General features: G+C 38.1%; 1 protein-coding gene across 4 annotated transcripts in view; it reads right to left on the minus strand.

Annotated features, from left to right (window-relative positions):
* Positions 1-1206: 1206 nt before the first annotated feature.
* HOOK3 (hook microtubule tethering protein 3) overlaps positions 1207-26154 on the minus strand; it is an 88222-nt gene continuing 63274 nt past the window's right edge. For 2 of the 4 annotated variants that reach the window (XM_064736896.1, XM_064736891.1), the window contains 10 exons: positions 25947-26087; positions 23635-23722; positions 19320-19397; positions 18596-18630; positions 17720-17802; positions 16281-16381; positions 14179-14283; positions 14002-14073; positions 12414-12550; positions 1207-4093 (listed from right to left, as the gene is read on the minus strand). In XM_064736896.1, the coding sequence (XP_064592966.1) occupies positions 4078-4093; positions 12414-12550; positions 14002-14073; positions 14179-14283; positions 16281-16381; positions 17720-17802; positions 18596-18630; positions 19320-19397; positions 23635-23722; positions 25947-26087 (856 nt within the window). In that variant the 3' untranslated portion in view covers positions 1207-4077. Of the gene's footprint in view, positions 12551-14001; positions 14074-14178; positions 14284-16280; positions 16382-17719; positions 17803-18595; positions 18631-19319; positions 19398-23634; positions 23723-25946; positions 26088-26154 lie in introns of all 4 variants that reach the window. The other 2 variants (XM_064736894.1, XM_064736895.1) reach the window with 2 other exon arrangements.

The raw sequence follows: 26154 nt of genomic DNA on the forward strand, positions 1-26154 counted from the left end.
AAAAGTTATTTGTGAACAAATAGCGTAGAAAAGGGGAACTGTGCAGCTTCTGGAGGGTGCTTCCATCACACTTTTCAACTCAGCCCTGGCTGTCACCTCCTGCAACAGCTAATGCAACACCAACACCCTTGTGGGTAAAAGCAGGGCCCTGCAGCTGTGGGGTGTGAAGGGGAGCTATCATGGGGAAAGAACCTGCAGAGCTGCATCCTCCCTGCGGGGCCAGCACCTGAGGAGGGGCAGTGTGAAGTGTGGGGCCAGGGGCACAATTCCTCTCATACCACCTGGAGCACAAGTCATGGCCTTGAAGTTGTCAGGGAGCAGAGCAGAGAGCGGGCCATGGAGGCCAGAATGAGGGATACCAATGCACACTGCAAGGGTGGGAGAGCTGGAAAAGGAAAAAGATGCATAGCAAAAACAATAGGACAGGGAATGATGATCTGATGTTTCAGAGGCAGAAAATGCTCGTTGTGCCAAAGACAAGTGGCAGGTGGGACTGAGGAGGGCAAAGGACCACAGTGAATGACAAGCAGCTGCAAGTGAGGCTCTGGCAGCTTTCCTGCTTCCACCATTCACTGCCTGTAGTGCAAGAGGAAGCTGGCCAGCACCTCTGGTTCTCTCCTGCCCTTCCCAGACAGCAAACAAACACTGCAGGCCAGCTTGCCCTCACCCTCACAAGCTCTCCCGTCGTGAAGACTGGCAGTGCTGCCATGAGGGCACCCTCCCCTTTCTGATCCTGTCCCTTTCACAGAGCAGCCCCTGAAAGGCTGTGTCAGGGTCTCTGCACATCATTCTTAACCCCAGCAGCACGCGCCGTGCTCATGGGCTCAGTATCTCTCACGGGCTGTTGCCTTCTCTTTCACAAAGATCAGGATTTGGTCTGAGACTGACCCAGGCCTCCTTCCCCAGGTGCCAGAGCTGTTCATTAGTGCAGGATGGCAGGACAGTTGTTCCTGTCCACATTAGCAATGTCTCTTTTCCCCACCTTTGGTGCTATCTGTTTTTACCAATCTTCCATTGGCAAGGGAAAATTTTCTTACTTCGGTCACCGAGCTTTGACCCTTGGAGAAGCAAAGCAGCAGCAGCACGCACTGCAGGCGGGTGTGTCCCAGCAGCACTGAGGAGGTTGTGCTTTCCGATGCACCCTCCTTTGCAGAGCCCCAGGAAACACAGTTCACAACCAAGTACCAAATAAAGGAGAGACAAACATTTACATTTTATATAAGCGTTTATTTACAACTTGTTTAACAACTGTACACTCTTCTATCACCTTGGAAGCATTAGTGTATTTGACTGGGAAAAATATTAAACTTTTTGATTCCAATTATCATTAGTGAGGTTTTTTTGTCTATATACAGGTATGTATATTAATATTGCTACCATAACAATCTGGTAGTTACACAATTTGTAGATGAACTGAAATGGGAAATTAATGTTTTGACACTCTAAGAATTCATTCTTTTACAGAAAATATATCACTGGCAACTTCACAAACAGTTATTACTTTGATAATTGGTCAACATTTAATTCAGGACTGTCAAACAAGCTGCTATTAAGAAGGTATGAGAGTTTCTATGCAGCACAAATGAAGTTAGTATATCAGAGACATGCTGGAGATCAGCTCTGAGTTGAGAGCTCACAACCACTTCATGACAGAGATGCCAGGCTAATCTAGTTAAAGTAGCCAGCTCCTTGACTGGCTCCACCTGGCATCTCTCTGTTGCATTAGTAAACTCTAACAACTTTTGTCAAGCTAAACACACTTACATATAAATGTCATCAAGGCTCAAGAACAACTGATACTTAGTCTCTAATCTGCACAGACCACTTGGAGAAATGAGGTACTGCTCGGCATCACTTTGGGACAGCTGTGAAGGCAGGTGCACAAAAAAAGCAATCCCCTCCTGCCCAGCACAGTGCCCTGATTTCAGGGATCCCACACCCAGCCTGGCTGGGGGCAGGGTGTGGTCCCAGCCGAAGCAGCACTAGCAAATGAAAAACATACCATGCCTTTAACACCCAGCTAAAAGAAGTTTTACTAGTAACGCTTGCCCTGACACATAACAAGGGATCAATGGCTAGGACCTGGAAAGACAAATCCTTCAGCTCTCTGCTGTACTCAGTCTGATGAAATGCTGCTGCCTCTGCTGCATAAGTACTTGACTCGTTATCACTAAACCCCAGATCCTGGCTGCAGGGCACGTAAGACTTCACTGTCCCTGGCCCTGGTGGACCAGGAAAGACATATATCCCCATCTGAAGCCTTTACGGACAGCTGTCAGCCAGAGCACCTGGTAGCCATAGCACCTGATACAGTATCCAGAAGGGAAAACACCACAGCTCTCACTGGGATCCTAGTTTTATCCTTCACTTTGCTGCCTGGCCTGCTTGGAGTCCGCTCCTACCTGCCCATCCCTTTGCCAGGCAGCACAGACCACCATGCTCGGGTGGGGCACACATCTGTCCTTTGTCCTCGTCATTCTGCACAAGGCCACGGACACTGTGGGATCAGGATCCCTGAGGACTGGACACAAGCGGGTGTCTCTGTGCCCAAGGTGTGGCTCTGTCAAAGCCCACCAGAGGGCCAGGGACGAGGCAGGCACTGCGTGTGTGACCAGAAGAGACTGCAGAGACAAGAGGACACAACGCTGCTTCAGCATGCGCGTGCTCCCACCGCAAGCAGGGCTGGAGGCTCTCCCACCGCCCAAGTAAGTAAAACTATTCCTGGAGGCAGCACAGTTCGTATCAATATTTCCGCCAGGATTAAGATCCAGGTGAGCAAGAACGGGGTTTCTCTTTAACTGGATTTAAATCAAACCTCTTACGGGATGCAGCATTCAGACTTTTCAGTTTTTCCAGCAAATCCTATGGCTTGAAAGCCCCTTTCCCTGTTTGTTATGTACTAACTCCTATACAATAAACCTCTTAACTTACAACACTACAGCACTCCCTTGTCTTCTGAATCTTGCCAGTACTGGATGTCCAATACAAAACAAAGATACAGTAGTACAAATGTGCAGATATTTAGGAATATTAAATAAGCAGCTTTTTAAATTAATATAGGCAGTACAAAGCATTTTGAGTTACACTGTCTACATATGGCAAATCTTATATCTAAACTTCAAAATACAAAGAAACAGCCAAGCTAGTGCAATTGGAAATTAAATAGCTAAGACTGTGACAAGAGAAAGAAGAAAAGAAAGGAAAAAACCAGTACAGGTGAAAGATAAACGATCCAAATTATAAACTGGCAAGGACAGTCTGCATAATACTGAAAGTATAGATGCCTTTCATACTTATCTCCATTCATGGTCTTTCCTCAGATTGTTTTAACAATTGTACACAGATTGGAAAAAAAAGTTTCCGAAAGAAACCAACAACACAGCTCAAATGTAGAGATAAAAATACAACAGCCACAAGCTACTGTGTATATACATATTAAGGAAGCAGGCAGCGCCTGTGAACAAAATACCACCCGGTAGTTTGCCTGGCTCGGAGATTATCAGATGAAACTTGCTTGGTTTTCTAAGGAAGTTGGGATCGCCAAGCAGCAATTCATTAGTCATTTCTCCTCGTAAAACACCTCCTTCGCTTTACTTTATTTGTTTAAAGATTCAAAGTGGATCCTTTAAGGGTGCGGGTGCTTTGAAATTTTAACAGTAACCAAAAGGCCTTTTTTAGGAACTCATTAAGACTAGATTTTTATAGTTCGGTATATGAAAATGTTGCAGGAAGTCTGTGTGTTAATACTGTTAATCAGAATTAAATAAAGTGGACAGGCGGAAGTAAGATGGAGAGCTGACACTGCTCTGTCACTTTGCAGAACGCCTCCTGTTGAGTTGTGAATACAGGATTTCCTCTCTTCTAGCCTCATAGGAGACTTTTTGTGAAGAGAAAGAGTAAGTGGAAGTGGGAAATGGGAAAGCTCCCCAGGATGGCAAACTTCTCTGCAAGTAGATCCCCCTTTGAAATCAGATGGCCATGAGTCTTAAGTGTAGAACTGGTTAAGTTTTGGTTATGCAGTCTGGACAGAAAAGCAAGTCATGCACTGAACAGTCCCTGTTATAATAATGCTGCAGGTCATGCAACCACATCACTGCAAATAAAAGAATAAAGAAGAAAGTTAAAAAGCAGATAACGTATTACTGTTGAAAACAAAAAAACCCAAAAGCCAAAAAAAAACCAAAACAGAGAACAGAACAGGTCTTTTTCAAAGCAGTTTAGTAAGGCCACCTCTACTTAAGAGTTGTGCAAATTCATGGGGAAAATACAGTTGCCAAGCAACTGTTCAAATTAGCAGGAAGGTTATGGCCAATAATTGGAAAAGCAACAAAATAGCCTTGGTCAATATCTAAGTTTAGCTGTAATTAAACTTCACACACTTCTGAGTAAAATTCTTCAGGGCACCATTCTGGACTAATAAAGCTATGGGAAGTAAGTTTACACAGCAATGAGCAAGTCTCAGGAATTCCTGCTGTCTGTGAGTACAACTGTTAAAGCAAGATGAAGTGAAAGGTGCCCACCCAATTCTGCATGTGTTTACATGCTAGAAGACAATCAGAGTCACATCAACTGTCGTGAGCTCTGAGCTCCACTGAAGGCATTTAAATTTCATCAGAGCTCATCCAGTGCATGAGGGTCAGCATCACTGCCCCACTGCACTGGCAAGCTCTATCTCTGGCCTGCAAATACAGGTTTGAATTGCCAGAAAATGACATGTTCTTGCTAAAGTAAGCTGAGTCAGAGTCACTGAGCAGTCAAGAGAGCATACCAGAATACTGAGGAAGGGAATCTAAGTTTGGAAGAGAATCAGAGAGGCTGGCACAGTACTCCATCCTCACTGACGCACCCTTTTTCCTGTGTACCTTCCAGTGTAACTGGAATGCGATGCTTTACTGACACAGCTGCTTCCCCAGGTAACAGAGATATCCTTACACAGCACTGGCACAGCACTACAGAGGCATTTGTGTTTTCATATTGCAAAAGAGCAAATTGGCTTCACCAAAGAGAAATTAGAGCCTGTTTCCCCACTTCCTTCTCCCCTGTATTGCACTAGTCAAAAATTATTCTAAGAATGCTTCTTGTGATGGGACAACCCAGGTTAAAGAGATAAAAAAAGAGTATTTATGCTACTAGCCCTGTAGCTTGTGTATCCCTCTTTCTTCCCTTCTCATTCATCCACTCAGAATACTAACCATAATAGAAAAACAAATAGAAACACAGAGACACATATCAAATGGAGTAAAAAAAAAATTAACACATTCAAAGATCTTGAGGGTGTGTATTTTGAGCAATCATTGTCTTTTAAGTTTGCTTGGCACTGCTTGGTGCAAAAAGTTACACAGTTCAAGATTAATATGAAGATCACTGTAGTTGTTCTATAAAAAAATTATAAGTTCAATCTACATAAGCATGTACCTATTCTATTGTGTATAAATGAATACAATGTATTCCTTCAGTCAACCCTCTGGCTATTATTGAGCTCAAACTTACTATTTAGTAGCACTTCAAGTGTCCTCCAAGTGCATTTTGCACATACACAGAAGTGACACTTCAGGCTTCTCTTTGAGTCAATAGTACTTTTGAGAGGTCTTGTAAACTCAGGACACTGTACTAACTTTCAAGGATGTAAAAATTCATCTGTAAGTGCCCTTTCCTGACTAGAAATTCTTACCATGTTCTAAAAATAGTTGTCTGCCAATTTCTCTATTTTAAAGCCACCTGTTGAGGTAGCAAGACATAATAGAAAACATAAATGCAAGATGTGAGGGTAAATTCACTGAGCATAACCTGTCACTGCATCTGCAGCATCTTAGAGAGTGACACAGAGAATACAAGGCAGATTATAAATTTTAAAAATTGTGACCTTATAATGTAATGCTTATAATTATTCTGAGACTTTACTGATAATGCCAAACAAAAGCTTTAAAATCGCTCTCGAAACCACTGATGCCTCCAGGAAATACGTTTACTCTCCAGCTTACTAACCTTTTGTGGCTGTGAACAATAACCTCTGCTTTATAATATTTTAAATTATATAGCTGATTTTACATTCAAATCCAAGTCAAAAGTCTGATGATCTCATTACAAGTATTTTATAACGCCATAAATACTAAACCACTGGGGATTTTCTCTTAAAATTCCATCCACTTTCATGATCAGGTTAACAACATGAGCATGCTAGCCACTGGACTTTTATGTTAGCTCTTTTCAAGTTATGTATAATCATTAGGGATTCAATTCCCATTTCCAGAATAAACTACTCTATACCTCTATACTGTAATCTATACCAAGTGGGAATACTTGCTTTTCTAGTTTCAGATTTGTGCCATGCTACAGTACTTAGCAGTTCTTCAGTGCTGACAAATCTCTGCTTTTTTAACAATTAAAACAACCACTGTTCCTCTTTCTGAAATCACCTCATCTGATTGTGAAGGACCTCTCTAATGCAAAGCAATTAATAGTCAGCACCAGAAAGGAAAGGCTCCCCAACTGACCTGTATCTCCCTCTACTAGCAGCATTTTTCATGTTGTATGGATCAGTCTCTGAGACCCATAGCAGCAAGACAGCCACAAGAAATTTTTATCTGACAAATGGAATCTATTTTCAGTCCGGAAATGACACCAAATGCAAAGGAGACAAAGATATGCAATTTTCCAAACGACTTTACATGCGCAGCAAACAGCAACAGAGCAAACTCCTGATTTGCCACCAAAGCCAACTAATGCAGAAATATCCTTCAGGGTAGTCCTGCACGACCTTGGCAAGGCCCAAAGGTGAAGATGGAATCTGGATCACAGTGAAGCTGACAGCAATACCATCCTGCAGCAGATGAGGACTCCACTTACAGCAGTCAGCACTAGCTCCTACTGATCCACTGACTACCATCTGACACCAGGACAATTCGTCTGGGAAGCTGTCTTGACTACACTGTCAGGTGCTGTCTCAATGCCCCACAGGATAGTATGATTTGTCAAGTTTCCTAGAGCCCTCCAGTCAACATTCATTCACTGCCTAATTCAATGAGCTGACACATTTTAAAAATGAACTTTATATCCCAGTATCTTTATGAATACAAAAAAAAAAAAATCAAAGAAAAACAGGATGAAACCAGCTAAGTCCTCAATGTCTCCAAATGGTTCAATGGAGCTGGTAGCAGAGTAAATCTTTACAGGGTTTCACTGTACCAGATGCAGGAAGTCTGAGGTTGTGGTGACTGATAATGACAGCTTCTGCCTTATAGATGGGGTAAAATCTCTAACAGTTACTCAATTAAAACTAAAATTGAATTAAAAAGATAAAAATCTTCTTTCTAGCTGAAAAAGCTCAGGTTCTTCATCATTCATTTTGAATTGAAACCAAATACAAGATGCTGAAAGAATGCTCTTCTCATTTTTGTACTGACTAGTTGCTTGCATCTGTTTCCTCCATTTTCAGACCAAAGAAATCACACCTTATTGCTAGTCACAGCCTGCAGGATCACTGACAAACTTCTGCTACTTTTCCGGACTTCCAGAGGGAAGGAGGACCACAGGACTAAGGAAATCCAATCAGCCATGACAGGATATGTTCTTGATTCCTTAAGAGTGACAAACCGGAGGCATGGCTAGGATCCTACCTAGAATATGACATTTGCTCCAAAAACCCTCACCACCTGGAAGTATAACCTGATAGATCCTTTTAGCTATTTATTTATGCAATGCCAGCTGAGAGAAATGCCTGCTAAATTTGGTTAGGAGATACTGAAGTTTATCAGTACAATCTTACTGCAAAACACAGAGTCCACATTCTACCTAAAACACATGTGCAAACCCCATAAGAAGTCAATATTGCATAGCTGACTGAGTGCAAAAATACCTCCCTCATCAATCCTTGCAAAAAGTCAATATGTTGGGCAAGAATAAAAAATATCACTATACAGTAAGTAAAACTGAAATACTGTTTTGCTTCATAAGAAAAAGGTAAGTTATCCACATTCAGGGTAGTCTCCCTCCAAATCACTAAGAAGAAGAAAATCAAGTGGTGACATTAAAATATCTTACAACTATCAAGTCACAGAAAATGTCAACATATCGGGAAAATTAAACTCACTCAAAATCATTCAGGAAGCTGTCAAGTGTATAGTCTCATATATTAGGGAACACAGGAAAAGTAAAAGCTATTTGCACAAGTCGAAATACCAAGGACTTTAAAATTGCAAAAAACTTTTAAATTTTCTTGAAAGCTTACACATACCACTTACTGTTTGAGATCATAATAAAGCAGTACTAGGAATATTCATGGTTCATTCTTTCATACACATATAAAAATGCCAGTGCTCCTCACAGAACAGAGAGCCACAAAAAACTTGTGGCTGTAGAAGCATTGCTGCTAACACGAATGACACTGGAACAGGACAAGGTTGCCATTTGATTATTTCCAAACAAAATAAAAGGCATCATGTAGCCATTATATATTTCCTTCATTTTGTATATGCAAAGTTGTATGTGTGTTTACCTTTTTTGGGGGGTTGAGTTTTTTTCATTTTTTTCTTTTACTTATAGATTTTTTCCCAGTAAGTTGCTAAGAAACTAACTACTGGGTACTTATGAATACTTATGGGATGGATACTTAACAAAGACAAAAGAAAGTGGCTGAAGTCGGGAGAGGAGTGCAGCCTCTGGCTCCAATTTTTCTCGGGGAGACACCTTTGCACTGTGGATGGAACACACAGCCTTTAAATTAAATTACTTCCGTTTTCACAGCACTTAGAAAATACATGTTATGATCCAAGTGGTTATGTGTTGCTATCAAGAAAAGAGGGAACATGAATCTTTTTTTTCTCTCATGTCTGACTGGAAATGCTAAAAACTCAACTCTCCACAAAAGTACATGAACTGGACTGCACATCTGAACCCATCATCCTTTTAGGTCAGGAACTAAGCTTCAGCTCTAAACAGTGAAAATATTTATCCTAAAAAACCCCATTTATCTGCTATCTTTTATTGTCATTAATTAAAATCTGTAAGAAAGATTATTCTGGGCAGATCCTCAGCACAGTGCCCAGAGAAGTACTCTCATGAATTCCTCAGCTGTTTTACCTCTGATCTGGAGAACCTTTTCTCTTTAAGCTCAGTTGTGGGGTCTTTTTTCTGTGGTGTGTCAGGACAGGATACAGCATTGGCTTAGTCATTACCACTACAATTTTGATGTAAATAGTCTTTCTTGCCTCCGGGGAAGAAAGTATTCCTAAAAACTTCTCAGAACTATGTAATGTACTGAAAGAATTCTGCTCCATAGGCTGGGGCTTTTGCTTATATTCTTTAATTACTCAAGGTAAGACAAATAGGGAACATACACTGGTAGCTCCCCTGTGCATGTATTTGACTCCCTGGAGCCACAGTCTGAGCTCCTTCTTTTTCTTAATACACACTGATTACAAAGATACGTAACAAACAAGCAAAATAATGAAGCTGAACCCTTTGAATAAAGAAGGAGCTCTTGTGAAAGAGGTTTAATGATGTTCACCACCTGCATTCATCCACATACAGAGACTAAGAATGGATGTATGCAGCAAATTAAAGAAGTAAAGCACTGAAGAAAAAAGGATTGAACTCCTCTTAACTACTAATAGAAGACATAACAAATGACTTACTAGAACCAGACAGCAACAGAGTATACTTCTTAAAGACTGCAGTACATTTTTAGGCTTTTATATTCAGCACAAATTCTGGGAAATACCAGAATTTCTGCATGTTTGTAAATTCTCAAAGACAAAATGATTGTTCACTTGCCTAACAATTACTACGGGCAATAATAAAGCTCAGATGCAATATGAGTTTTGTGTTGATCTCTGATGCTATATAATGATGCTATCTATTTTTGAAGAGAACTACAGAAAACACTTCAGTATCTTATCTTCAAGGGAAAAGGAAAGACAGACTCACGAAGAGGAGAAAAGCCAACAACCACCAAGAAGCAAAAGAAGCTATGAGAGACTGGAAAGTAAAAGCCTAAGACAAGGCTTCTAACCAGCATCTGTTCATCTCCTAACCCTCAGTGGCATTAGCCTGTCCTCAAAACTTTGGAGGCAAAACAGTAAAACAAATATTAACATAATAATTACAAAAGCTATTACTTTTATTCTAGTGTGCTGATTGTGTTCAAGTTCTTTTAGATCTGCACCTAAATAACAGCAATAAGTAATTAGATTACCAGACAAAATTGAGAGAAAAAACTTCCCATTAAGGTTCCATCCCTTTCTTTCACAAATAGCCCTTGGCAGTTTTGTAACAGAAAAATTAGCTAGATTAAAATGAAAAAATTAAAATAGAGCTTTAGGTATTCTTAGGTTCTTGTTCTGGGTGATATAAAATGCTGTAACCTCAAGTAAGAACATCAAATTCCCCTTGAGGACTGGTCTTGCTCCTGTTCACATACAGCATATAGTAAAGAGTTCTTCAAGTTATTAAAATTGATTGCACAACAAAATCAGTAAAAGCTATCGCACATCAACTGTAATCATCTAGATGAGTACAGAAAGCATTTTGTATAAAGAGCATTTTGTATCTCAGTAAGAGACAGCAGATTGAGCATATCACCTCACTGAACTACAGAAATTATCTGCAACTTCCTTTGCATTGTTATCTTTCTGCACACAAGAAACTGGCCAAATCTCATGTCATTTTTGCAAGCCCATACCAGTTATATACTGCATAAGTACAGAAAAGTTTTAGAAAACCATTTTTTCCTAAATGTGAGGAATAAAATTTAAAACTATATGTAGAATTCAGCATCTGTTTTCTGGGTGGAGTGCATAGGGGTGTGTGTGTGTGTGTGGGCATAACTGGAACTGAAAATATTTTTCAGACACATACTGAATGCATTTCTTAGCCCAGATTAAAACAGATGATGCACTTGAGGATAAACCAACAGTACCTAAAAATGTCATTCTTTTTATTACCTTTTAATCTAGGAGTGCTTGTTTTAATTATCCATTGCTCATTCTACCCAAGTTTGAATTAAAACAGACAATCAGATGATTGATAAATGCTAGTATCTTTTCTCTAAAGGGATTTATGTAAAAAGAAACATCTCCACTTAGAAGGGCATTACAATCAGGTGACAAAATAAATTTAAAAATGGACTGCCTGTGCATTAGAGTCCAAACAGTCTCTAAATAAAAACCTAAATTTAAAACCAGTCTCTAAATTTAAAACTGAATTACAACAAAATGTATAAATACGAAACTTCCAGCCAATGCTCATGTTCTCTGTGTCCATCAATTCTTTGACAAAAATGATAGGGAATGCTTAGAATTGGTCAGGAAAAAAAGCAAAACTTTGTAAGAACAGAACCTAAATAGGAGGAGCCTCCATCCATTGATCAACAGGAAGGTGTTACAACAATTAATCAGCTATGCACTAAAAAGGCAGCACAACAAATCACAGCCAGTTTCCAACAAAGTCAGCAATAAACTCACCTGAAGGCACTGGTACCATTAGTAAGGCAACTGATACAATTATACCCTGAATCAATATATTAAAAGCAAGTCTTTTGGTAGGGGATGACAACTGAAGTACATTAACAATATTAACTGGGGCCTTGATCCATTACATATTGTTCATCCATAATCATAAAATTTTAAAACAAATGTCCTTTTTAAATGGATGATGGAATAGCAGATTAGCACATCCTAAATATTTCTCTACCTTTTTAGGATATGTATTTAAGCATCTGCTCGACAAAGAGTGGAATAAACCATTTGAAAATATTAATCTCTACCAGCAAAAGAGGTAATACCAGTTGATAAAGAAAAACCTGGAAAAAGATCATCCTGCTTCCCTAAATGCCAAGAATAAGAGCAAACTTTGAACTTAGGAGATGAAAAAAATCCCCAATCTTTCTTTTTTGCATTGGTGAATTTTTAGCATGAAATATATGTCACAATATTATAATCCAACTTTGCATTTCTGTAATGAGATTTCAGCATTTTTCTGAAGCAACAGAATAGGAGATGAAATAAAAAGCAATTCCCTTTGAACAAAAAACAGTCTCATAAAGCATAACAACCCTTACAGGCACAAAAGTACCAACTGTGATAAGAAATCTACATTGTCATATGGTCCACATTGAGTTTTTTATAAGAGACCAGGCTTCATACAAATAAGACTGTTATTATACAACACTCCTCTAGATGTTTTCAAAATTTTGGCACATTCAGAAAATGCAGAGAGAAACGAACTCCAAAAAATATAAGCAAGGGGCATAACAGAGCAATGAGAAAGCATAATATAACCCTTTCCTGAATGGTAAATAATAGCAGTAACAAGGGAGAAAGAGAAAGGATGCTGGTTTATTTTCCTTGAATGTTGTCACTTGCAATAGAAGTGGCCTGGATCACAGGGCAGTTTTTCTAAGGGCAAGGCTTCTCTACCTTGCTGTTGCTGGTTGGACATGACCAGGGTAAGATCTCCTTGTGCTCGTGGCTTGCCTTTGTCTAGCCAGGAAGGACTGTCCTGAGCCTGTACTAGCCAGTCTGTCTTCTGCTGCTTTTTTGTGCAGAGTCATCCCCTATGGACAAAGAGAATTTTACAGTGAATACCAATACAAAACATCTTTATTAATTTACATTTTGTTCATTACTTGTCTTCGCACTGACTAAACTAGTTTGAATTCCATACACAAAGCATCTTATTTTCAAGGACAAAGGTAAGATATTCTTCTTAATACTCTGGGTGGAACTCTTCTCCTCCCCTGCTGTCATTCTCCAGGTTTAGAGTAACCACCTAAGAACACAATATATGCTTCTCATGGCAATTGGACAAATCTTTTCAAAAGGACTTTCTCCAATTCCTGGCTCCTTTCAGGATGCTGACCTAGAAAAGTACTTTTCTTCTGAAAAAAAGTTTAGGTATTGTCATCATCTGTGGAAACACCAACTCCCGTGTCAGAAGCACATTTTGGGAGAGAGTATGTTCTCATCAGTCAAAAACGCAGTGAGAAGCTGTGGTGGGTTGTGCAGCTGTGCATAAAAGCAGAGGCTAATGAAAGAATGATACAGACAAAGCTATCAGTGACCATCTTCATGACAGATCACTGAACTGTGAGTCTTACCTCAGGCTTGTCTTCTACGTATCAGGGGGACTAATACTATAAAATTGGCCAAGGACAGTGGTCATTTGAAAGTACCTTCAATATGTAACCAATTCAAACACTCTGCTTGAGTTCAGACTTGCTATTCATGAAGACAAGAAGGATGTAGAACAGCAAGAAGAAAACTCTTCCAAAGGAATACAGAGAGGAAGAATTTGAATTCTATGATTGAGCAGAATAAAACATTAAAGTTATAGATATCTATATAGATGTTATCTATAGATGTCTAGAGCAGATGTCAAGTTACAGATGAAGAGCAGTTTTAATGCAACCAACCAGTCTGCGAAAGGGAAGTCCTGAACACATCTGATGTGGGGGACAACTCTCCTGGCACACAGGCCCAGCAAAAGCTGTATGGTTGCACAGACTCCATCTTCTATCCAAACTCTTCTTTGAATAATTTAAGTGAGGGTTTTGCTGATGTCCTCACTCTTTATATAGGGCTAAATTTGCACTCAAGTTAAAGGGGTCATTTCTCTGAGCACTCCAACTGAATTGCAAGTAAGATGAATTGCTTTGATTGTGCCCCTTCATTAGAAACAATTGGAAGACTGGAAAGTGGTGAATCAAAGTAAATTTGAGGACTGTAATTTGCATAAGTGAAGGGCTGGGATTACAAAGTAGTGATCTGAGCCATTTCTGATTTTAAAACCTGAAAATTATGAACTTCTTTTTTTATTTTCCAGAAGATTATTATAGGAACAGACTCTTACATAGAGATAACTTAAGAGTACTAAAAATTGCTTCTGTGTATGTGTGCTGGAAAATGCTTATCAAACAAAAATACTGTTATAAACATGCCAGAAACAAATAATATTAATAGTTTCTTTTTTTTATATTTTCAGTTAAAAGGTTTGTGAGATTCTTACCATGTTGTACCAGGCACTAACAATATATTTCTCCTCCATTTCTCTTTGACTTTTTGTTTTCTCATACTCTTTCTATAAAACAAAAAAATCCATATATTTAAAGCCAAAGTATAATAGACGTATTAGTCTCTAACTAAAAACAATGAGTTTTTACCACAAAACCACAACAATTACTACCTCCAGCGAATGAAGCATTCTGTCCCGCTCCTGCAACTGATTTTTCAGTGCCTGAATCTCTGGAGCAGCACCCTGGTTCTGTTTAGGATCTAATGTGCGGATGACCTGTTAAAGAAAACCACTTTGATTTTTATTAAATCCTGGAAAAGCAATCTTGTTAAGGAATTAAAACCTTTTAAGTCAGGTTAAAAAAAAAAAAGGAACTTAAAATATGTCTACCTCTCTCATCAACTGTGACATATTAGACCATCTGAACCTTCTTTTACAGGACAGGGAAACAAAACTACTGACAACAAAAAGTGATACCTAAATGGTTCAGTATCCCAGACTGACATTTGCAGTTCCTAATACAGGCTACATTTCCTTGGGGCCATAGTGACACAAACAACTTCTATAAGGTTTCTCTTTTCATGCTATGATTTTCCTGCCTGTCAATTTCTCCTGCTTGAGGAAGGACTGCTTCTGCCCTTATGTATATTTGCCATGCTTCACCTACCTGGGGTACCAGGTGCTGTAACTTCTAGGTAGCTCTGTTAAGCCAAGCACTCTGTGGTACATGAGTAATTGTTATGCTACTAAAAAGATGAAGGGACACATACAGTTGTATGTGTCATCCAAGAGTGCTAGCAAACAGGCTAAACCAAGAACAAATCCAGCAAATTGCCTGAATTATTAAGCCTTTAATAGAAAATGGCTTGAAACTCTTTAACAACCTCTGGCTATATAGAAACAGACTTCTTTTATCTTTCTACCTATTTCAGAGTTGTGTCCAGACGCTGAAATAAAAGAATGCTTTAAATTTAAGTGAGATCTTTTTACTGTATGGTAAACATATAAATCCTATGAGGAGTGGCTGAGGGAACTGGGGGTGTTTAGCCTGGAGAAAAGATAACCCTGGGAGCCCTTATCACTCTCTGCTTGAAAGGAGGGTGTAGCCAGGTGGGAGCTGTGGCCTCTTCTCCCAAGCAACCAGTGACAGCATGAGACAACAGGGCCACAAGCTGTGGCAGGGAAGGTTTAGGGTGAATTCCGTAGGCGTTCATGGAATTGGATGTGGCACCTAATGCCATGGTCTAGATAACACAGTTATAATCAGTCAAAAGCTGACTTGATGATCTTGGAGATCTTTTCCAACCCAAATGATTCTGTTTCTATTCTATAAAAGCATTTTATTTTTCTAAGAAAATACTCATTAGACCTGGATATACCTTCCATAGTGGAAGACAATATTAATTCTACAAAAAAAACCCCGTGCAACAAAACCCATCAATAACAACAAAAAAAAACCAAAAAAACCCAGCCAACCCAAACACAAATAAAATGAAAGCTGTTAAGATGATGACAAAAAGTTAACCTAACTAATTAATGCGACTGTCCTATAAAACACCGTTTAGTAAAACTGTACATACAAATATACAAATCTTACTGAAAAGGGAATTGCTGTCTTTCAGTGGAATATACTCTAAGACAACAACAGCCAATATAAAAGGTGAGGGCAGGGGGGACAGGTGAAATTTTTTTAGACTTCCTGAGACATTTCACAAGAAATCATTCAGGAAACTCCAAAGAAGTAAAGTAAGAAAGCAAAGTTTTGGCAAATTAGGAACCTACTTACAGATTCCAATGTAATGGAATGCGTTTAAAGACACTGATATGCTTTTAAGATACTCAAAATAACAAAGTATAGTAAGAGAAGAAATGGGACTAGGAGTAAGACCACAGTATTGCCATTTCAAAGCTAGCAGTATACCCCTATCCCCAACACTTAAATATTAGTCACCTTCTTGACAGAAGCATATATTAAGCAATAAAGGCAAAAGAGAATGCTGAACAACTTCAGAGAAATCTAACAACTACTGAAGGCAATTCAGTCAAAAAGATGACTTTACTGCAAAAAAGCATCAATAAAAGAGTCTCAAAAATGGGGTAATCTTTTGCAGAATTTATCCATATTAAATACTAAAACAATAAGATGACAATCAATGGAGCTTCCTTCTCTTTAACTTATTAGTGTGTATACAGATAACTACTTCATTTTTATTCCTACACAGTGGACACATAATACAGCCTCAGTCAGACAGGTGTGGAACATATCAACTTACACTCTTGGCCTTTTCCAAATATTTTTTGTATCGTTCTTCCATTTGTTTCATTTCCTCCTCCTTTTTCCGTAGAGCTTCTTGCAATTCCTCAATTTTAAGTGCTTTATGTCAGGAGATGCACACATTGGAAAATAACATCAGTTTATTACGCGTATTTTTATATTTTACAACAGACACTTAAGACACAGCTAAAACATATTTTAGTTAAGAAAAGCTGACAAGAAATCTGATGTGGCAGGTATCACAGATTTAACTACTGTATGGCTCTAACACATTAAAATATGTACTCCTATAAAACCTCATAAAATAGAATTTTTGGGATATAATTTTGCTTTCAAAAATTCTCCCAAATAAAGAGAAATGGAATAATAAAGCAATCACATCACTGAACACATTTAGAAAATGGGTTTACTGATGACTTACAGCTACTATAATATCTTAGCATGTATTACAGGCAAATACGATTTTTTTTGTTTTATGGAAGTGGAATAATTCCTAAAGGCAATTCTAAGAGGCACAACTCCTGCTTAAATCTACTAAATTGTAACATGGAAATACTAAATATAATTTTCTCCTCATATTTTCTTAAGCAGCAGTTGAGACCAGTAGGACAATTTAATTGCACAGATTTTTCCTTTGTTGGTATAAGAATATGTCAAGCCACTATTACTTCTACATCTTCTATACAACTTCTCAGATCTCAGAAAACAACATGATATTTTTCTATTTTTGCTCCATCTCACTATGAATAAAATAATTTTACCACAAACCAGAAAAGCTGCAATTGGTTACAATCTCTTGCCTTATTCTTGAATAACTAGTCTTTTGAAAAATCCAGACTACCTCCCTCATTACTGTTCTGGAAAAAACATAGTAATAATGTGCTAAAAACCATCTAGATGCTGGGTTCTGAATACCCTCTGAGCAATATGATACATATCTTACATCCTTTGACCAGTAACGGAAAATTTGCTCAAATGACAACACATTTTTGAAAACACATTGAAAGAATATACATTGGAAGTAAAAGTGAGTCAGTGACAACAGCAAGGATCTTCTAAATTAGAGCCTTATGAGACATGACAATTCTGGACAGCTGAGGTTCAACGGCAGTGAGCTGGTATTTCTACAGCCAATGCCACTGGGGTTTGGGACTAGATGATCTTTAGGGTTTGTTCTAACCTCTTTAAGGCTCATTCTAACCTCATTCTACAATTCTATGATTTCTTACTATAGTGTTTCTAAAATGTGACTCCCATGCATTTCATGTGTTAAAAGCATCTTTTTGGTCATCCTAGTTTCCAGAGAAATTTAACATGTCACTTCCATTAAAAAAGTACATTTTTGCTTACCTGACACCTCCTTTAGGCATTATAATTAAAGATGTTGCACCTGAAATAATTTACAAAGAAAAGAAATGGACTGCACAGGTAACTCACAACTGTTGTTGCATCTTGGTTCCAAATCTTCAATGATAGCTCGTTTCTTCTGTAGCTCGTTGTTGGCTTCGTGGAGCTTCTCTCTGTTACAAACCACAGAAGCACACATTGTTTCCCCAGCAGTATTACTGTGCTTGAAATGAGCGCTAAGCAGAACAGAAAATCCTCAGCGAGAGATTATTTCTACAGACATGACAGATTTTTTTTCTACAGAGCATGAGGACAAGTGACAATATTACTGTAGAAATACTTGTTAGTTAGGATAAAAACATTGTTCTGTATGGATAACTGCAACAGCAAACAATTTCTTTGTCAATAACTGTACTTAATATAGAACTTAGAGTTAATTGTACAATGAAAGCCTAAAATGAATACTCATAATTGGTATTACATTGAGGAAAGAATGGCTAAACCCAAAAGCAACAGAAACTTTTTTTTGCAAGACAGTCAAAAAGCAAATATTCTTTTAGGGAAGTAAAAGATGTGCAAAAATAGCACAATAAAATGGCAGCACTTTCTAAAGTATTACTTCTATGACATAATGTATAATAAATAGTAAACAAACTAATTTTGTTCATATTAACATGCTTCCCTCAGAAAAAAATTACTTTGTTCTCTTGAGCAAAGATTTGCACAATGTTAAGCAAAGTTTTCTACCTAACACAAGATGATGGTTCCCTCATTGCTCCTAATTTCACAATGGTTTTCTATGGAAAAAATTAGAATCTGAACAGCAGATTCCCAAATATTCCTGTGTTATCTAATCTCTCTTAGTTGCATATTTTCCAGATCCATCACAAATGACTGCCTTCCTCACTATATAGAAAAACACATCATTTCAAACTGTAAACAAAATAGAGAAACAAAAATACTTACAGATGTTCTTCAAGTTTCTTCTTCAGAAGAACTGACTAAAACAGAAAGTTAAATGTTTTATTTTAATATACTGTGAAGCTTTAATGTATTTTTAAAATTATTTTAAAACATGCAATTTTGACATTCCAACCAAAATCCAACTTTTAAACTTCAGTTTTAAATCACAACTGTAAAGCATCTGTAATACCTTTCTCTTCACAGCTGTGTGACTTTAGTAAAATTAGAACCCTTCAGAACTTTACAATTATTTTCCCAGGAACTAGATCAATAAAAGTAAAATCCATAAATGACAGTATTCGAAGGCAGTTGTTATAATTTGTTCAGTACTTTGTATTGGAAAGTGCAGCAAAATTTGCAAGGAAAGCTGTTCTACCAATATTGCATTGCAACTTGCATGAAGTCATGTAGCAAATTAGTTGAAATAAATTCCCATCCCCACAGAAACTAGAAGGAGTAGAGTATTTCTAACTGCAGTGTAGCAAAAATGTCACCTTTTTTGTGTTTCTTATCTTTATTGATTACAGACACATAAAAATCACCACACAACTTACAGTGTTCCACTTCCTGGTTAAATCACATTTAGATAAGCTCCTTGAATAAAAACTTTTAAACTTTAAACTCACTTCATACATAGTGAGTATTTTTCAAAAGGAAAAAAAAAACCCAACTCAATAAATGTTTATGAACTGAAAGTAGTGTTAAGTAAATAGAAAGCCATACTCACAATAGCCTTGAGCAGAAGCCCATGCCAAGAAACAGAGATGACATTAGTATAAAGCAAAACAGCAGCCAACAGAAGAAACTATTTAGAAAGTCATGAACAGAAAAAGTTAAAGCTATGCATTTTCACGCATGTGCAATTTCTTCCTCTGTTCTCATGAGCAATTCTCATCTTGTAACATTTTCTAAAGCATGGCACTAAACCCAAAAATATAAAAAGAATAAAGAAGCACATTTACAAATCATTGTGTTTAAATCAGAATTTCCAAAGGAAAGCAACTTCTATTTAGGAAAGTAATTTTAAAACAAAAATCATATAACTAAGAAAACCAAGGAAAATAGCCAGTCTGTTGGGCTACTAGAATTAAGAGATGGCAGGTGTTTTTGTGATGTGATGCTGAATTGTGTTATTGCCACACTGATTGAATACAAAGCAAATGTAGAATATTTAAATCTGCAACTGCCTTTTTAATTTGTGTTTATACACTATTAATCACATGGAAGGGTTAGGACATGACTGATGGTCCACAACACCATCAAAATACAAGATAAAATAATCAACAAAATTACTTCATTGTTTTTTCTCCAATGTTCTTTCTACAAAGATTTAGTCACCTTGCTAACAGAAAAAATTACTGTGTGCACTCAAAAAGCTTTTTACTTTGGTTATACTTCAAAATATTGTCTTTGATCACATTCCTGGGGCACGTTTTTACATTATTACAAGAGATTTTCTTATTGCATGACAAGAAAGGTGGGGAGCCATAAGAACAAGTCAACACAGCTCTACTGATTTCACAGTCAGAAATTTGCAGCAGCTAAAGATCTGCAGGTTTCGACCACTGACTTTTTTCTTTTTTGCAGTACCCTGAACAGCTGCAGCAACACTACCCTTTATGTAACCAAAAATATTTGTATGCATCTTTATCAGTCACAAATCATTTGAACTGTCCCCATCACTTGTACCTGATAATTTAGGGGACTACCGGCTGCCTGGGAAGGGGAAAAACCTGGAAGCAGTGCCCATTTCCCTAAGATAACAAAATCAAAATTGAACTCAACTTTTTTTTTGCATCCTTTTATTGCACTTGGGTTTATCTTGAAACAGACACAACTACTACTCAACACTGATTCCCCTGGTGTATTATTTACCTAGTATCTGCACTGCTGAGGGGGTAACCTCTCTCCCAGCTATACAGATCATGTTTTCATATGCAAGAAACTAATTGTGATAAACAGCCCAAACAATTAAAAGAAGTAGAAATGAGTTTACCCACCTTAACTTACCCAAGACACATGATTAAGAAAGAGACTAAAACACTCAATGTGCCATTCTAGGTACCCAAAGACCCTGTATATACTTGGCAGATAAAGTCAGACAGATCACTCTAAAAATGGGCAAAGACTACTTCTGAGATTTTTGCAGTATCAAAAGTAAGCTTTAAAGACTGATAAAAATCTAAAAGGGTAATTGCTATAATTTTTGCTCTCTCACAGGAAGACAAGTCTCCTGAACACTACAGAAAGAGAAGTCTTTGTGCTTGAAGTTCCTTTAATGCTTAAACAAACCAAAGGAACAAGTCTGTCCTATTTTTCAGGGCAAAATTTGGTTTAATTTTAGATGTTAAAGTTAGGGGCAGATGGTTATGTTCCGGCCTGAGGTTAAGCTACCTTAGCAGGGTGTGGGTCATCATGTCAGAAGACTACTGGATGAGATCAGTAACAATATGAGGCGCTGAAAGTCACAAAACAACACCATGATGCATGGTCAGATTTTCAAGAATGCTGAGAGTAATGACAGAATGGTTTGGGTTGGAATGGACTTTTAGGGGTCCCACAGTCCAACCCCTTCAAGAAGCAGGGACTCCCTCAACTAGATCAGGTTGCTCAATGCCCTGTCCAACCTCGCCTTGAATATTCCATGGATGGTTCATCCACAGCTTCCCTGGGTAACTTGTTCCAGGGTCTCACCAAATGAAAAAGTGACTGAACCTCATGGCTAACTGAAGAGGCAACAGAATTCTGGGGACCTTTTAGGGAGGTGTTGATCAATAACAGCATGTAAGGCCAAGACTGCATATGTTACATTATAAAAAACATTAGGTGTGGGATGGATTTAACAAGTGGTTCAGAAATAACTAAAGGGAGAGTGTGTATATAGGAAGGGATTAGGGCAGAGAACAGGAGAATGAGGATGATAAAAGACAGTGATAAGACATGCAAATTATGTAGTCAAAGCTGTTCAGATAACTGTTGAGTAGTCCCACATGACTACTGCATTCTGGGGGACAATAAATCAAACCTATTCTGAGCACACCAGACACATCTGAGTTGATTCTGTAGTCTGAAAGATGCGGGTACGGAGGCCTTTGCCTGGCTGGCAGGGCAACACTCCAAATGGACTAATTATGCATCCCAGATGTGTGGGAATGAACAGAATGTGCCAGTTCCCATTACAGGCTCAATGGCACACAGCTGTTTTCCACTGCACTTCAGTACAAAATCAAAGCTGTTTGCCCTTGTGGACCTTGGCACAGAGCATGTAACACTACAAGGACACTTGCCTGGGTTACGACACTACCTCTACCCCTTTTTGGGCATGTCTAAAAATAACTTCAGCTTTAAAACGAAACAAAACTTTAAAAAACCAAACTAAACCAACAAACAAACAAAAAAAACCAACAAACTGAGCTCTCACCATACATTTCAGGACTGAATTAAAATGAGTTTTCAGGACTGAGCACATTTCCAGTATAAGTACATAAAAATATGAACCTCAGTGTAATTTTGCATAAAAATAGCAAAAACCAGAGGAAAAGAGCTGAAAATGATGTACTGGTAAACTGTATGCTATGTCTCTCCTACTGCTTTTTCTTATGTTTCTGAAGAATCACTCTTTTTGTATACCTATCCTACAGATAACTCAGGTAGTCTCAGCCCAAATTCAACCCACTAGAGCAGCTGGGTTTAACTTCTGATGTTTGCTCTGCTTTACAAGGGAGATTGCATGAGGAGACCACAATGGTTCTTGCATCTTCAATATTTCCCTGAGTCTACACTCACCCTTTTACTTCCTTAAGAGTAAATTAATTCTACAGATTGAACTCAGCAAAACATGCCATGGGATCACCATGCTATGGTCGGACCAACACAGAAGCCATGAGTGCAGACACCCTAAATTACTGACCCAACCGGAGCCTCTAAAGGGACAAAATTTAAATTGCTGCAAATAAAGCTGAATACAACTTGACAGAGATAATTTACAATACTCAGTATCTGAGAATAATTCTTTCATATTTGTGTTCACCCTGAAAAGATTTTGGCCAATAATCAAGACAACAAAAAATATCTCAGAATAGACCTATTTTAATGTGCATTCTAAAACACATTGTAAGTTACTCAGGAAAATAATCTTGATGAAAATCAACTAGATGTTTAACATTCATATAGTTTATTCTGAAAATTTAAAGGGTAAACTAAATTTAACATACTCTTAAATTTAAATTTACATAAGCATCTAATAAAAAAACCTTTCACTGGTTTATATAAATTAGTTAAAACAAACCCACAAAAACAGAAAGCAGCACATAACAGTTTGTTGCCAGTTAGCAACACGATACACTGAGATTGTGAGCATACACTATGCAAGTACAGTCCAAAAAACTGCTGCTTTCAATAAAGTTATAGAGCTTCTTTTTTGAAATACAGGAGATAAACAATTTTTTAGTGGAAGACTGAAAGCTGTTTTCCATGCTAACTCAGCTACAATGTGTATTCTTACATTTAAAATACAGTTAATCCTGTATACAGAAACAGGAAAAGCTGCATTGTGTTGAGGGCCTAATTATTTGACTTCTTTTTTAGTTTCGGACTGTCTGGCTTTTTTCATTCTGAGATTACATTTACAGGAAGAACTACGGACCTTTCAGTGGCTGGAAAGGCCTTTCATTAAGAAAACTAAACCCAAAACAACTTCAGATGTTTTATTCATGAAGAATCAACATTTTCTCAATTCCCTGCAAAGATCTCTATTCTAATTAAATAATTTAAATGCTGAGTTTTCTATTGCAACAGACACAATTATTCAAATTAAACATGCATGACACCTTCTCTACATAGGATGGTTTTTTCTTCTAGACAATTGTCTTACATCCTAGTTAGAGAAGCACAATTTATTGGTAAGACCATACATATGCAAAACTACTAGAAATCTCAGTTTGTATAATTCTTTTACTTTTTTTTTTTTTTTTTTACAAAAAGGTGAAAGTTTCAAATATGGCAACTAATTGAATGTAAGTTTGATGTACATTTCTACTTACATCTTCAGCTTTTGAACCTTGATCCTGCAAAGATTTTTGTAGTTCTTCAACCTGGGACTGTACTTCCAGAAGCCTCTGATTTACCAATCTAGGAAAGAGACATAATTTCTTTTTCAGAAAAAAAACCAAACTGCAAAAGGCAGTCTCAGATTTTTATCAATTTTTAGTGTCTAGTGTTTTCAGATCATCTACACAAAAAAATGCAATACTATAAATTACTCACAAGAAAATTACAACAGGAGTTAAGAACTTACAGCAGTTCCAGAGATTATAATACCCAGATGTTCATCCAGAACATTCTCATATTCCTCAAGGACAACATAAATGCATGCAGAAGTCAGTTCTATATACATGAAAGAAGACCTTTTAACAGTCAGTTTTACTGTGAGAGAGCTGCTAGCTTTTGCTTCTACACCATCACTGAAAGCTATAAACCTGTAGGTTGGAAGAGATGTCCACAGGTTGCCTAGATCCAACCTCCTCCTTAAGGCAGGTGCATTTACAGCAGATTGCTGGGAATCATATCCAGTACCAGGTTCAAGCACTTGTAAGGACAGAGGTCTAACAGTCTCTTTGGGCTTCTCTACTAGAGTTTGGACCATACTCCATATTTTGTCTGTTGCCTCTTGTCCTCCCCCTAATAATCTCTTGAGAATAGCCCAAATCTGTCTTCTTTCTACCTTCCCATCAGGCAGATGCAGCTCACAGTACTCTCATCTATGTCACCTTTCCTTTGGCCTGGACAAACCCAGTTCTCAGTTTTATCCCACCTACCACACATTACATCATCTCTCACCTCAGCAGTATTCTGCTGCACTTCTCTACATCCACATTTCTCTGGTACTGTGGAATCCAAAATTACATGCTCTGTCCAGATGTGAAAAGTATTGATCATCATTATAAGTTCTGATGAGGTGAACAATCATTTTCACAGACTGACAGCCTGCACCTCAGTGAGGACTGTCCAGATCACAGTCAACTGCAAGGTCCCCAGATAACACATCCTCCTTTGCTACCCACTTGGACCCCAGCTCTGCTGCTCCACAGCCAGGGACAGGAGTCTCATCAGTTCCTTTCTCTGGACTGTTGAGCTCCTCTGAATAACAGTTCTCCCTTTCAAAAGGACATCCCGAAGTGGTATCATTCTCAAACTTGCTAAGAGTAGCCCCTTTCATCAGTGAAGTTATCAATAAAAGTAACGAACAGTGCTGGTACTGACTGAGGAATTGGTTACCAGCTGGGTTTCATTTCCCTCACAATACTACTTTAGGCTCAGCTGTCTGTTCACTGTTCAATCAATTTTTTTTTGCTCACCACTTAATTGGCCACTTATTTAGTTTATATCCAGGCGTTCTGAACATAAGGATAACACGGGACACTTTAACAAAGGCTTTGCTAAAGCTAAATATCGTCCTCTCACCCTTCTTCACATACGCAATCATTTCATTGTCAAGGCAACTGGATTAGTTAGGCATGATTTGCTCTGAATAAATTCATATTGGCATTTGCTAATTACTTTTCTGTCCCTCATGCAGCTGAAAATAAATTCCACATGGACTTGCTTTACAAAATTTCCAGAAAGCGAGTTGTGGCTGACCAATCTCAATAGTTCCTCATGCACTTTTTCTTGTCCTTCTTGAAGGTGAGTGCAGTATTTACCTTTTCTCAGGCATCAGGCACCTCCCCCAGTTGAAGGGGAAGACTGGAGAAGATTAGATAAGTAACAGATTCAGATTCAAAACTTAGTGATGTGAAGCTGCTTTGTATCTATCAGCCAAATACTGTGGCCTGCTCTGATGCACTCTGTCTGGTCTCACAGATGTCTCTGTGCTGATTGGTTCAATCAGCAGGGTCAGCTAGAGAAGGTTGCCAAGGAATATGTCCTGTTGAGTTTTAAATATCTACAAGGACGGAGACAACCTCTCTGGGCTACATACTCCAGTGTCCTGCAGCCCTCACAGTGAAAAAAAAAGGTGTATTCTCACATTCAGATGAAATAAAATGTGTTTTAAGCTCTGCTCACATCCTCTTGCCATGTTACTGAGTGTTACTGACAAGCGTCTATCTCCACCTTCTTTAGACCTTCCTATCATATACTTTGATAAGATACATTGATAAGATCTAACCTAAGCCTTCTCTTTTCCAGGCTACATAGTCTCTATCCCTCAGACTTTACTCATACAAAAGACTCTACAGTCCTATAATAACATCCTTGGGGCCTTTCACAGGACTGATTCCATTAAATCCATATCTTTCTTCTCCTGCAGATGCCTGTAGGAAGGTCAACTGAAGCAGAGGACAAAATTTCTTACCTGTTTTCTGTCTCCAATTCATTCTTCCTTAAGTTTGCATCATCAAGAAGGCTCTGCAACAAGGCAATCTTCTCATTGTCAGAACCTTCTTGGTTCAATTTTAACATCTTGTTCTCATGTTGAAGGCGGATGAGTTTCTCCCTAAAGACATACAACACAATTTTTTTTAAAAAAAGGAATATCAATATCTACAACACAGAAAACATTT

The sequence above is a fragment of the Zonotrichia leucophrys genome, chromosome Z (assembly GCF_028769735.1).
Source record: "Zonotrichia leucophrys gambelii isolate GWCS_2022_RI chromosome Z, RI_Zleu_2.0, whole genome shotgun sequence".
In the NCBI taxonomy this organism is placed as follows: Eukaryota; Metazoa; Chordata; class Aves; order Passeriformes; family Passerellidae; genus Zonotrichia; species Zonotrichia leucophrys.